The 14,172-nt window shown below is 40.3% G+C and overlaps 1 protein-coding gene across 1 annotated transcript in view; it reads right to left on the reverse strand.

The window, feature by feature from the left end:
• Positions 1-5,830: 5,830 nt before the first annotated feature.
• Positions 5,831-14,172, reverse strand: part of BNC2 (basonuclin 2) — a 356,783-nt gene continuing 348,441 nt past the window's right edge. Inside the window, exon 6 of the mRNA XM_054053491.1 lies at positions 5,831-5,891. Coding sequence (XP_053909466.1) covers positions 5,876-5,891 — 16 coding nt within the window. The 3' untranslated portion in view covers positions 5,831-5,875. The remainder of the gene's footprint in view (positions 5,892-14,172) is intronic.

A 14,172-nucleotide genomic window follows, 5' to 3' on the forward strand; every position in this document is an offset into this window, starting at 1 on the left:
TTTGTAGATATCACTGAGATATTTAAAACTCCTCTCCCAAGCAGGTCCACTCCCCATCCTTTTACCTTTCTAGGGAATGTACTTTAAAACCAATTCCACCTAGCAGAAAGACTCCCACTGTGTTTGCAAGACAGGCAGATACCTGTTGGCCAGAACTTCAACCAGGGCTTCAGGGATTTCACAGCAGAAAATTCACTTGTTCCTATGTGACTGTCCACACAACTCATCAACCAGAAAAGTGTGATTGCCTACTTTTCTAAGCTTCTCTTTGTCCTGCATCAGATGTCATCTTGCCATGAAAAATCATTTCTATATAGCAGTTATACCTTAACTCAACCAAGAGTTGGAGACATCAAAGTGGACTTTGACATAAGCAAGCATCAAGTACCTGATGCTGTATGTGGACAGCACTGTTTTGAAAAGGACACTGCTGGGGGCAATTACAACAAAGAGGTAAGTCAGAAAGCCAGCACTCTAAATTACTTGACTTAATACAGACTAGTGCAGCACTATAATACTTTCTGCCCTTTATGTTGTGTTGCTTTTTCTGCAAGATCTACTAAAAAAGACTTACCTGTGAGGAAAATAAGAAAAATACGCAGAGACTGTTTCGATTTTCTGTAATAAATTGCTCTGACCGCTTCAGGCAATCCTACTGAGGTCTGTCATACTGCAAGTGCCCTGTAAACTCCCACCTACCTCCACTTCATACCCTCCACCCAGCAGAAGGTCTGTGTTATGCTACACCCTAACACAGAGCTGGAGAAAGAGTATGAAACAGGAAAACTATCCAGGAACAAAATTGCATTTTTTTTCCTGTCTTCCAGAGGTAAATAAAACATTAAGACCATCTGACAATGTGAAATGAGATTCAAAGCAAAAATAGAACTCCATGTTTTGTCAGATATCCAAGCAGTTTTTTTTCTGCTGAGAGGTTTTCATAAGAGCCATAACCCCTTTTGGTGGGGTTACATCGCCATTTGATCTAAACCCCCACAGTAAAACTACATCTGCTACTAAGCTGTGTTGTAAATGTCTTTAATTTTTACATTTCATCTGAAGGGAGTTGTTAAAGTGGGTTTACAGGGTGATGGCTCTTTGAATAAAAGACATCAGGACTGAGGCAAAGCTCTGCATGGCACTTAATTTTCACTCTAATAAGCCCTCCTAAAACATTACAAGATTTTGGTTTGCCCTGAACTTTCTTTCCCTTCCTGCATGATTACTCTTTTTTTTTTTTTTTTTTTTTTTTTAGTTTTTCCTCCCTCCTATTTTTTTAAGGACACATTTGAGGAGAATGGTTTTATTTTTGCCCAGATGACACTATTTCTCTTTTCACCCTAAGCCAGATGTGCTCCTCTCTCGGAGCAAAAGAAATCTCTCTGAAGTCTGTTCTTGTGGACTCTCTGGGGCCTTTAGTTTGACATTTGCCTGTGAGGGTGGGTAAGGATCCTCCAATATGTTTGTGCTCAAATTTTAAGGTCCCTTTGGATGTGTTCTCCAATACATGAAAACATTCTGTGCTGGCTGACCATAACTAAGTGTAGGACCCTTCTTAATCATCTGGAGGGTTCATTGTAGAACAAACATGAAGTATTCTTTTTCCCAGTCCCAAGTGCTTTTATTGACTTATTTTGTCCTAAACAACAGACAAGAAAGTAAATGTGGAGACCAGGCTTTTGGCATGGCAACTCAGATCTGAGAATATTTCCACATAGCCATCAAACCTGTCTGGTTTGTTTTTCGTTTGAGGGTCTTGTTTTCATTTCATCTGAGAACAAACCAAATTATTATGGATTGTGGACTTTGGTCATCCAGCATAAAAATGCCAGAGGAGAAAAATCTGTCAAAGAAAAGAAAAGGAAAGGAAAGGAAAGGAAAGGAAAGGAAAGGAAAGGAAAGGAAAGGAAAGGAAAGGAAAGGAAAGGAAAGGAAAGGAAAGGAAAGGAAAGGAAAGGAAAGGAAAGGAAAGGAAAGGAAAGGAAAGGAAAGGAAAGGAAAGGAAAGGAAAGGAAAGGAAAGGAAAGGAAAGGAAAGGAAAGGAAAGGAAAGGAAAGGAAAGGAAAGGAGAGAAAAGAAGAGAAAAGAAGAGGAGAGAAAAGAAAAGGAGAGAAAAGAAAAGAAAAGGAAAGAAAAGAAAAGAAAAGAAAAGAAAAGAAAAGAAAAGAAAAGAAAAGAAAAGAAAAGAAAAGAAAAGGAGAGAAAAGAAAAGAAAAGGAGAGAAAAGAAAAGAAAAGAAAAGAAAAGGAGAGAAAAGAAAAGGAGAGAAAAGAAAAGAAAAGAAAAGAAAAGGAGAGAAAAGAAAAGAAAAGTATAGAAAAGAAAAGAAAAGAAAAGAAAAGGAGAGAAAAGAAAAGGAGAGAAAAGAAAAGAAAAGAAAAGAAAAGAAAAGAAAAGAAAAGAAAAGAAAAGAAAAGAAAAGAAAAGAAAAGAAAAGAAAAGGAAAGAAAAGGAAAGAAAAGGAAAGAAAAGAAAAGAAAAGAAAAGAAAAGAAAAGAAAAGAAAAGAAAAGAAAAGAAAAGAAAAGAAAAGAAAAGAAAAGAGAAAAATATTAATATTTACAATCTGACAAACCAAAGATAGAAAACCAAGAGGTCCATCTGTAATGTGATATTCATCTGGAGAATAATGTTGTCAAAATGCAAAGACATTCTGCAGCAGTAATAATGAAGGGAATTACATGTTTGCATCTCTTTGGAGAAGTGGGTTTGGAAAGATTTCAAGTATGTAAAAACAGCATGAGCCATGTTCACCAGGCAGGCCTGAACCCAGGATTCAGTGTTGTAATTCAACCTGGGGCTTCTGGATTATGGGGTGCCCAGAAATTACCAGCTAGATGAGATGGGAAATATTTTTCTTTTAAACCATGAACCAGTAACAAGGTTCCTGAAGGAATATTTTTATTATTGCAACAGTAAGGTATTGAAACCAAGCACTCAAAAGTCAGTGAACTTAATAAACAGATTTTTCACAAGATTTTTACAACCATATTGTGTATTTATTTTTGATCTGCAATTTCATTTTAATGGATTATATTTGTCATTAGTGTACACCACAAATACAATAGTAATCATCAAATTCATAGCTAGCACTCATGCAGAGCTGTACATAATCACAATTCTCTACAAAACATACTTGCCTCATGCTCAGAGTTCATGTGGTAATTCCTGAATAAAGAACAGTGGAGATCAGACTTGTGCAACACTCAGAACCATCTGTGCGCTGAGGGCTGTAGAGTGCAGAAAAATGCCTGACTCCCTGCTCCAAAGTACTTCTTGTCTGGACTCCTTTTCTATGCCAGTATATTCATGCTTTCATTAAAATCAGCAAGAATAGCTGCAGCCCGGTGTGTGCACCAGTTACCTAAAAATGCAGGGGCTTATTGCCCATTTCTCAACAGAGTCTATAGAAATACAACATTAATTTGATTTCTAGCATAGATAAACTCTACTTAGATTTGAACTATTCTCTTTCATGCTGTTCTGTTAATATGTTTGAATATGCACCCTTCCCCTTCTTCAGAAAACTTCAGAAAATCTACCTTTCTGTGAGGCATGCCAGGTGCTGGACTACTGCCCGCTCTGTGGGTGTTCTTCTTCAAATTATTTTGTTTGTATTGAGTTGTGCCTTCAGGGCCTTATCTTGCATTCCTTGCACACCCAACATTGGCTGAAGGTGATGGAGACAGAAAAGACAGGTCTTTAGCTTGTACTGAGGTCTACTGAGCTTTCTCCTAATTCTGCCTCTGGTGTGGGCTCTGCTGTTTGAAATCTTGAGGACTGGGGACATAGTGCAATCATTTTCTTTTTTCTTTTTTTTTTTTTTTGTGGTATCTTCCAAAGTATAATAGTGCATGTGCTGCTATCATTGACGCTTCTGCTTCCTGAACTCAGCAGGCACTCATGATTTGTTTCTCAAACTACTTAGATGCTGCTATCCAGGACACTAAAAAATTCTCATTCCTTCCACTTACCACCCTTTGAAAAAAATCACTGCTTCAGTGTTTGTGATGTGTGTATTATATTATAGACTTAGTGATTCTTTCATATCTATCCTTATTAAAAACAGACTTAGCAAAGTTAATTAGGGGTAATTTGCATTCAAGCTATTCATTATTTACTTATCTTTGAACTGCAAACTGTAGGAATGCCATTTGTTCATTAAAATTCCCAATCTTTGCCCACTTTCCCTTTGATAGCATAGTGGTTAAAGAAAGTTGTGCTTAGCTGCTGACTAACCATTCCCTGCACACTGCAGAGATGGCTGCAGGCCATTATTTCAGCATTGGAAAGTAGTTAATATTGAATGCCATGAAGTTAAATTTGTGTTCATTTACTTATTATGTTGGAAATCAGTTGTTCATTCTGAACAAATTTCCCAGCACTACTCTCAGCCAAGCTCTGCAGACTCAAAAAACATGTGGTAACAATATTGAGAAGGTGAGGAGGTTTGAAATAAGATAAAAAAAGAGGAATTAAGCAGCTCTTTGAAAAAGACACTTCTGCAACCCCCTGCCCTCGATAAAGCTTCTTTAATAATCACAGTCACTACCCTTGTTAGTTCTTTTTAACAGCACAAAGAAAAAGTATCTGCTTTTTATTGTTAACCACTAATCTCTGAACATTTACACATCTGTTAATTCCTCAGGACTTCTTGCTGTGTTCTACTTACTGATATGGTAAGCATGCAAAGGTAATTGTCTTGCCAACAGGGAAGAAGCAGGACCCATTTCTTAGTTACTGAAGTGGGATTGTCTCTCAAGTGCCTCTTTCGTAACTTGGCTATGCCTTGTCTGAAGTGCAGAAATGATACTTCCACAGCAAGAACGACATGGGCAAAGCAAGAAACCACTGACTAGAAAAGTAACCTCAGCAGAGGGCTATGAGGCTGGCCAGATCTGTGTGCTCTGTGGGCTGCAGCAAAGCACCTAGAACAAATTTGGACGGTTAGTGTCTACTCTGGGCTTGCTATTTGACAATGTATCTGCCCGATTTTCCTCTTCCAGTGCAACCTATAAATGATTATATCTTCTAACACTCCCTCCCCCTTTCCTCCATCTCTTGAACTAATGAGCAAATAAGGAAAGAAAATTAAAGAATAAAAAATGTAAGCAGTGATAGGGTGAGATCAATAAACTGTGGATTGCTAGCCCTGAGTGAGCTTGAGTAATCTTCTGCATATTGCATGTTGAGTTAACTTGCAAGAGAAATATGTCCCCTCTTATTGTCCTGTGTCTCATTGTGGAAAAGGAAGCAGGGACTGCAAATTGAAATACCCTTGATTTAGTTTCTGAAGGGAGTGCCCAGGAGTTCTTCCTCTATTGCCACATGCTAAAAGTTGAACTAGCTCACCATTACAATATAATGAAACTATTGTTTTCAGCATGTGACTTGTTTTGTCCAGTTCCCCACCCCACCAACAAAGAGTCTATTAAAGATGATCTTGTGAATAGAATAAGCAAAAGATGCTACTCTTAGTAGAGGACCCTGTTCTATCAGACTCACTGCTACAGGGCAGAAGGGAAAAGGTACATGAATTATAACCCACATGATACTAAACAACATGTTGGCCTAAGGGTGATGAAGATTTCCTGAGTTAAAATATACGACGCTGAGGATTATTCACTGGGCACATATAGGACTATGAGGAGTTCAGCCAGAAGTGGACAAATAATCACAGTGAACTGTGTGTGAACAGGTTTGTATCACCTGAGTTTGCACAAATAATGAGAAGCTTCTGAGTCACCTCTCCAGGGAGCGTACGGCTTTTAAGGACAGTTCCTTTTCTTCCACCATCACGTATTTCACTTGCGTTAATGCTGATGAGCAACAATTTCCCCAAATAATGGAACAAGGGAGAAAGGATGGAGATGTCTTCAGTTCCAAGGGAACCTATAAGAAAAGCTAGAGTAAGAATGAAAAAAAAAATTGCTTGACAGCTTATTTTACACACAGCCAGTGAATTCATGTGGAGTATGACTACACAGTGACAATGGTGCTAAGTTTGGTGCACATTAGGCCCACAGCTGAAATAAAATCAGGAAGTTAAAGCAATGGAAGAAATGTCATAGGAGAAGAATATTTAGCATTTATACTTGTTTGTAGTTCTCACTAGCAAATACCAGCCAGCTTCTACAGAGCTAGAAATGCTGTACTCTACTTCTGCACTCTGGGTACAACAGAGCAGAAAGAAAGGAATACTACAGACTGGTGTAATTGCTCATATAGACACCCATGTTTACACCTCCCTTGCTAGAATATGTCAAACAAGATTAGTTACATGGGATTTTCCTCTCTACATCTCATGAGATTTTGTGATGCACACTATATATACGGTACTGATACCCAGTTGGGAAATAGACTGTATTTTTCTCCTGTTTTCTGAAAGGAGAGAAGGAACTTAAAGAAAGGAAGATCATATAAGGTCTGCTTGTAAGACCGTTTCTCAGTGAATGATGTCCACTTACTCTTTACTTCTAAGCTCTCTCATGTAAAAAATCACCATTTTATCACAAAGGAGACTTTAAAGGGCAGCTGAAGAAATTCAATCTGTGTGTTGGATTTACTTATGTTTGCATATGAAGAGGCTACTTTTTTGTCTCTTGACTTTCCAAAGGAAATACTCTGGGGATCAAAAGAAAATAATTGAAATACCTCAGAGATTCACAAGAAATTAGGCTTCAGTGATGCCTAGGATCTGTTAAATTATTAGGGAATATATTTCAGTAAGAATATTTGACATTTATAGATTGAAATTCTGGGACCAATGCATTTCCATTGGCTTCGCGATTAGGGTCACAATTTGACTCACGCTAGCTGTAAACTCAAGATGATTATTGAATGGGTTGATTCAGGCTACTGTTAGTCTCCTAGAAGAGGACAGCACACTGCTTCCCAAAGTGTCTTTCTGAATGGTACAGACTTGAATTTTTTGAGGTGAATTTCATCTGCCAATACATAGCTACAGCCCTAAAACAGTTAAAGGGAAGCAATATAAAATATTAAATATGTTACTATTTGAGTGTGAGTGGTGTTTAGTGTGTTTCTTTTTTTTTCTTAATTTTAAAATATTTAAAAACAATTCTTAATTTCTTGGGAACTGTAGTTTTCAAAGTGAATGCCACGGCAATATACAAAAAGAAAGCCACAGAAGAGCATGAGAAAGAGACAAATTCTGATTTCTAAGCACAGAAAAAAACAGTGCTATGAAAAGAGTTTTCTCTGGATTTACACCAACATAATGTGACCCAGAATACAAGCATTTGTTTTACCATAAGCCTAAAACCAGATCACTTCACTTTGACACCTTGTTTTTACTATAATTGCACATACTTTCACCCACACACGTGCACTCGTATTCTCTTCAATAGCCTTTCAGTCATGCCATGGAGCTGTATGGTCTCCCTTGGATAAGCTGTGTTAAATTAAAATTAAACATCACCAAGCTTTGTGCTCAGCCTCCCTCTGTGAATGGTCTGCTGCGGGTGCACAGGGGGTTAATATCACAAATGTTCCACAGGAGGTTAGTGGGATTCAGTTTCTGCTAATATTTATTTTGCCAGCTCCTGTTCACTTTCATCTCTGCTTATGAACACTATTATCTTGTTTGTAATAATATATATAGATCACTGCAGCTGTGCTCTGTGAAATTCATCCATTTTTTGAACTTTGCAAAAAAAATTCTGCAAGTCTTTTATCACACTATTGAGGTCTGTGAATTCACCCACCTCCCCAGCCTGGCCTCATACAAATTTGTAAGCAGGAGTGGCTTTGCAAACCTTTCACTGAGAAAGGACTATCATGTTTATGATATAACCTCACATCCAATGTGGTTTTGTCCTTTCACTCAGGACTAAATGTGAGCTGTTGTTTTTAAGAAGGACTAGGTTACTTCAGCTCCTCTGCTTTTTGTCTGTTTCTATTATCAGTTTCCTGTTACAGGCATCATCTTTGGCACGTGTATGACATGAGCAGCAGGTCAGCACACTGTGTCTTTCTGTCACTTGCTCAGTAGATTGCCAGTAATAATATTACTATCTAAATCTTATATAGCATTTTTCCTGTCTTACAAACATACATTCCCTGGAATGAGTGGTGCTAATTATGGACAGACACTGGAAGGGCTGTTAGCATATTTGACATTTTCTTTCACAAACTTACAGGAGTGCACTAAGTGGCATGCCTTTCCGTAGATATGATGTAACCCCATTAATGTTTGTACTTTAAAATCCAGTTAGCCTAAAGGAGGAAATAGATCTTTCTAAACAATCTGTACAGTACAAAAAGCAGATGGAAGACTGTACAGAGGAGTAGACTTGATTTTACACAAAAATTTTCAGCAGACAATCTACTTGTCATGTATTTTCTATGGTCTGATCCTATGACTTTATTCTAGAAAGGCACACAAAGCAAACTCTTGGCTGTAAGTTCTTAATATTTACCTATCTCACTATTACTTTAGTACAGGTTACAATGGAGCTATTATTCCAGAAATTGAATGGTGTGATACAATAATTGACTTCCTTACTAGTTTCTCAGTCTTCTTCTTCTTCAAGAATCAGAAGTCATTGAATGACTAGGTCATAGCTCTATTCTGCTTTTCTCATTTTGAGACAGAAAAAGGCAGACTAACTTTCAAAGCCTCTGCCCTAGACTTTCAAGAATGCAGAGTGCAAAAGAAAGAACAGAAGGAAACAAAAAGAAAATGAAAAGGAGATTTAAGTAGTTTAGACCTTATGCTCAGCAGTCCACAGATCAAACTCACTTCTTTCCACACAGCAGCCGGTATAATGCTCTTGCATCATTCAAATAAGTTCCAGCATTTAGTGAACTGCGACACTGCCTTCTACTGCACTTCTTAAAGGCTGTCTCTCCAGTAGCGACTGAAGTGTACCTTCCAGAAGCAGCTTTGCATTACTTTGACAAAGCCACACAGCACCTGTCCTTGGAGCTTAACAGAAGGCAGTAAAAGGAAAAAGAGACTAATCTCTCTCAGGCCTCTGCTGCTACCACTCTGCCTTTATATTTCATTTAGAGCAAAATGTGAACAAAGAAAGAGTGTTAGACATGCACAGTGTAATGAAAATCCATGATTCAACCGTGCATTCATAATTATTTTATAAATAAATGGCTTCTGGAGAGCCACATCTGTCTCTTCCCACAGAGTGTATGTCTTTCATTAATGTATTACAAGCCGAATGAAGCCAGCCTGAGTGCTTTGCTTGCATCTTCCTCTTCCTCTCCATCATTGTCCTTGGATAGGTTTTTGTGGTTCAGAGAGAGCTGCAAGCCCCACATGTCTCTGCAGGACTGATGGCTCGTCAATAACATTAGCCAGCATTATGGGCCGTGTCGGTGTAGAACAGAATCAATATAGCCAAGTAAAAAGTCTAATCAGTTGACATGACCATCTTCAGCAGGGCTTATGTTAGAAGAAATGAGGTTTTTTAAGGAATCAGCATCAGCGCTGCTTATTCACCCCACACGAAGAAGCCTTGATGAAGATTTATTGCTTCTTATTTTGCTAGCAGTGCAAGGTAAGCTGGTAAAAGTGAAATAATCATTCAGGTTAAAAAATAATAAAGACGACTCCACAAACACTGCCCACATTTTCCTAAGAAGGTGAAAAAAGCCAATATAGGGCACTCCACACCATGGAAGAGAAGAAGTTTTCCCTAGGGAGTAAGAATAGTTGAGGGACCTTTGTCTGATGAGGTTGCATTCTGTTTTCTCACCCTTCCTGTTTTTACTGAAGGGACAGATTCAGCTCTCACTTCTTCTCGTGCAAATTGAAGTCACTTGGCTGAAAATAGAATTGTTTCAGATTTCTGCCAGCGTAAGAGAAAGCAGACTTTGGCAGTCGTGCCTATGGCGCTGTACACATCTTAAAAGAAGTTTCTCACTGAGGCATAGCTTTCTCTATGTGGTAATTACAGGGCTGTTTTATAATTATCTCCCTTTCTCTTTCTCCTCACCCCCGTGAATGCAGATTCACCCACAACACAAGAGCAACAGGGGTGCAGCTATCAGATATTTCACTTTTATGAACTCTCCTGATCATCTGTTCTCATTTGTCCAGTCATCTGAGGGAAACCCTGTTCAATCATGTGAGGGTAAAGTGTTAGTGAAATCGTTAGTGCAGCATGGGCAGGTTAATAGGCCCATGCCTCAGCCATTTTTTTTGCAGGCAACATACCGCCTACATCAGAGATATTTCTGCAGTGTTATTTCCTAAACAGGTAAAAGAAAATAATTGCATCTTGGAAGCAAGCAGCTTGTTTGTGAATGGGAAAATGGACATGTTATCTAATCCCATCCCACTTTGTTAGAATGAAATAGCTGGGAAATGCTCATTAAAAAATAAATAAATCTTGAAACAGCTTAAGTGCTTATTCAAATTAACAACAGAATCAGAGAAAATTAAAGGGCCTGATCCCACAGAGGCCTTCACAGACTAGACACAAGGAGAAGAACAGGAATTTTGATTTAGGCTTTTCTGCTGTTGCCAAGAAAGACAACGTTTACAGACCAGTCTGTGGTACAGAAGTGTGAGAAACCTGGTGATCTCCTCTCAGGCAGTGGTAGACCCTCATTGTTAGCACAGCATTACCAGGTCCTTCAACACAGTCGCGGGCAGTGGCCCAAAGTTCATCTAATCTTCTACACCTTAGGCACATACAAAGATGCACACTCTATATGTATTTAATCATGGTGAAGGAATTGTTCTGGGTTTTTTGCTGTAAGAATAACAACCATAGTTCTTCATCCCCAGGAGTCAGTGTCAAGTGCACATCAATACTGAACTTGTTCCACAGTGGCAGAGTTCACCTCCAAATTTCTAGTAATGCTGGCTGTCAAAAATGAGGTCAATCAAAAAAACCTATGTGGGAAAAAATAGTCCAGCATCTGTGCGTTTTGTGATTGTCTTTTTTGTTGCTGAATGAAGAAAAATACGTTTTTTTTAACCAATCTAGATTCTGAAGACAGTGTTCGTCTTTTTTCTTTCTTTCTTTTTTTTTTTTTAAGGAATCCTGCTGCAGAACAATAACAATGTAACAATTTAAATGGTTTATTAAAGTTAAAAAAAAGGAGTCAATTTCTATTAAGATTCTGCCATTTATGGTGATTCAAGGGAATAGTCTACTCTCAGAGTCCCAGGATCTTGGTGTATGACATCCTCATTTGTGTTAATGGAAACTCCACCCCTTTTAATTCATGAGGACTGAAAAGTTTCATCAGGTATACAGGCGCTGTATAAAGAAGCAGCAGAGAGCAAATGTATTCTTTTAGGATTATCACTTTGACAGCTATTCAGTTGGGGTGGCTTTTTCTGTCCCCTGGAAGTCCCAGTTTGCCCTCTTAACTACACAGAAGGTAAATCTGTATAGTACTTCACAGCTGCCTTCACTGGGACCTGACACTGAGCCTGCCGGATGTGCTTCCCTGGTACAAATCACCTCGTCAAGCTTCCTGATCTGGATGCAGTGAATGCAGCTGATGAACTGTCTTATTAAAAGTTATGAGGAAAGGATATTCACTCCATTACTTTCTGAACTACTGGATAGGCACAATGAAGCTGCCGTGCCAGTCAGTCCCTCAGAGCTACCTCCCTCACGCACAAACTGCATGGTAACATTTAATAACATATTGCTCCCATGGTGGTCACCATCAAATATTTTTTTTTTTTTTAATGGCATCTTTTGCTTAATCTGCATTGTGATGGTGTTTCCTTATCACTACAGACCAAACTTAAGCCTTGTTGTCCCACTGGCAGCAAGAACGCCAGCAAAGCTCCCAAGAGTATTTTGCCGGGACTCTGCCATCCATCTGCCAGTAGTGATGGGAACAAGGCCAGGAGCAAGACCTCCTTGCACCCTGCCTGGTTTAAAAAGGAAAGAGCACAGCAGCACCATGCTTGCTGGGGAGCCCACCAAGCCCTGGGATCCAGAGGAATGCTGAAGCTTGATACGCTGAGCAAAGAAGGCTGCTGAGGCACAGGTGGTTAAGGAGACCAGAAGCAGGTGTACAGCAAGGGAAGTTGAGGTGTTGTACTCCTGAGTCCTTCCACACTACACACCCCTTGCCCAGCGTCCTGCTGAGGGTGAGCTCGAGAAAAGGGGAACAGGGACAGAGCCATGACTAAGAGCAGCTGACAGAGCCAGAGTCGGAACCAAATCAGGGTTGAGGAAGGCAACCCCCTTTTTAAAGAAGAGGATACAGCGGTTGCTGCGGTCATGGTTTAGCATATGCACCCTCAGCAATGGCCATGTATGGTGCATGTACCTATTACCTTCCCATCAGTAAATGAATAAGCTATTCTCTCAAGCAGTTCAGGTAAAAGGTGCAAATAAATTTCTTTTTCTCCACCACCTCAGTGAAGCAAAAGACATTTTGCAAGCTGCCTGCTTTGGAAAACTGCTGGCGCTTAGCCTGGAAGAACACAATTAAAAGACGCAGTAAAAATTGACAAATCTCGGTATGGGGAGCTGAAAATACATTACAATCCCAATCAAACTATAAATAAAAAACCCTAAATTAAATAAATCTCACACAATTATGGATTAAAATGTGTTTGGCTTTAATGACTTAGCATATGGGTCTTGACTCTTGAAATGGTTGCTGAGACCAAGTGGCTTGCCCAGGGATATAATAATGAACAAGTTGCCTGCTGCAATGCCATATAGAGATGACAAGAGAAGGGTGATGAGCATTTTGCTGGTTTTCTGGTTACTGATTAGCCCTCTTTCATGGGCCCTGCTCTCTATGCTGAACTCTGGCCATATAGCTTCAGCAATAGCAATAATGGACTCAATAATGAGAGGAAAAGAAAACCAAAATAATAACAACCAAAACTCTCAGCAAGCATTAGCATCAATTGCTGTCATCCAGCCTTGGGAAACTGCTGGTTTTCCCTCATGGCAGACTATGATCCACTGGCTGCAGCAGAATGCTTGGATTTAGCAAGCTGTGGGGTGGCAAACCTCAAAAGGATCAGGCTTAGTGGGTGTCAATGTGCTCCTCCACCACAGCTCAGCAGAGCAGCATTTCTGTGGCCCAGATCTGCCTAAACAGCTGTGGGGTCTGGAGGAAGGTGGTGGCAGGAGAAGTGGGCACCCTTCCTGACTGTGACCCCTGCCACAGCAGTTGTTGTAGGGGTGAGTGGAGAGTGCTCTCCTCCTTTTCAGATGATAAGCAGTGATTGAAATAATTTTCATAGCTACTTACTGCTTCCTTGTGAAAGACAGATCATGGGTGCAAATTCAGACCCACTTGAATGGCATCGATACATTGACACAGCTGGCTCCAGTTGTCTACTGTGCTGAACTGACAGTGTCCAGAGCTTCCAGGATGTTCCAGATCGGCATGCATTGGCAGCAGACATGGTTAATGCTGCAGCTGGGCACTATATTGAGGCAAAGGGGCAGTTATCATAGAATTATAGAATCATAGAATCATAGAATCACCAGGTTGGAAAGGACCCACTGGGTCATCGAGTCTAACCATTCCTAACACTCCCTTAAACCATCTCCCTAAGCACTTCATCCACCAATTCCTTAAACACCTCCAGGGAAGGCAACTCAACCACCTCCCTGGGCAGCCTGTTCCAGTGCGCGATGACTCTTTCCATGAAGAATTTTTTTCTGATATCCAGCCTGAACCTCCCCTGGTGGAGCTTCAGGTCATTCCCCCTTGTCCTGCCCCCTGTCACTTGGGAGAAGAGGCCAGTTCCCTCCTCTCCACAACCTCCTTTCAGGCAGTTGTAGAGAGCAATAAGGTCTCCCCTCAGCCTCCTCTTCTCCAGGCTAAACAACCCCAGCTCTCTCAGCCGCTCCTCATAAGACTTGTTCTCCAGCCCCCTCACCAGCTTTGTTGCTCTTCTCTGGACACGCTCCAGAGCCTCAACATCCTTCATGTGGTGAGCGGTCCAGAACTGAACACAGTACTCAAGGTGCGGTCTCACCAGTGCTGAGTACAGAGGGAGAATCACAAGGTCCTTGATAAAGACATAGAGCAGGGCTGGACCCAGTACCGAGCCCTGAGGAACTCCACTTGTAACTGGCCTCCAGCTGGAGTTAACTCCATTTACCACTCTCTGGGCCCGGCCATCCAACCAGTTTTCAACACAGGAGAGTGTATCAGAGCAGGAGAAGCCCAGGGACCCTGGAGGGAGGGA

The sequence above is a fragment of the Cuculus canorus genome, chromosome Z (genome assembly GCF_017976375.1).
Source record: "Cuculus canorus isolate bCucCan1 chromosome Z, bCucCan1.pri, whole genome shotgun sequence".
Classification (NCBI taxonomy): Eukaryota; Metazoa; Chordata; class Aves; order Cuculiformes; family Cuculidae; genus Cuculus; species Cuculus canorus.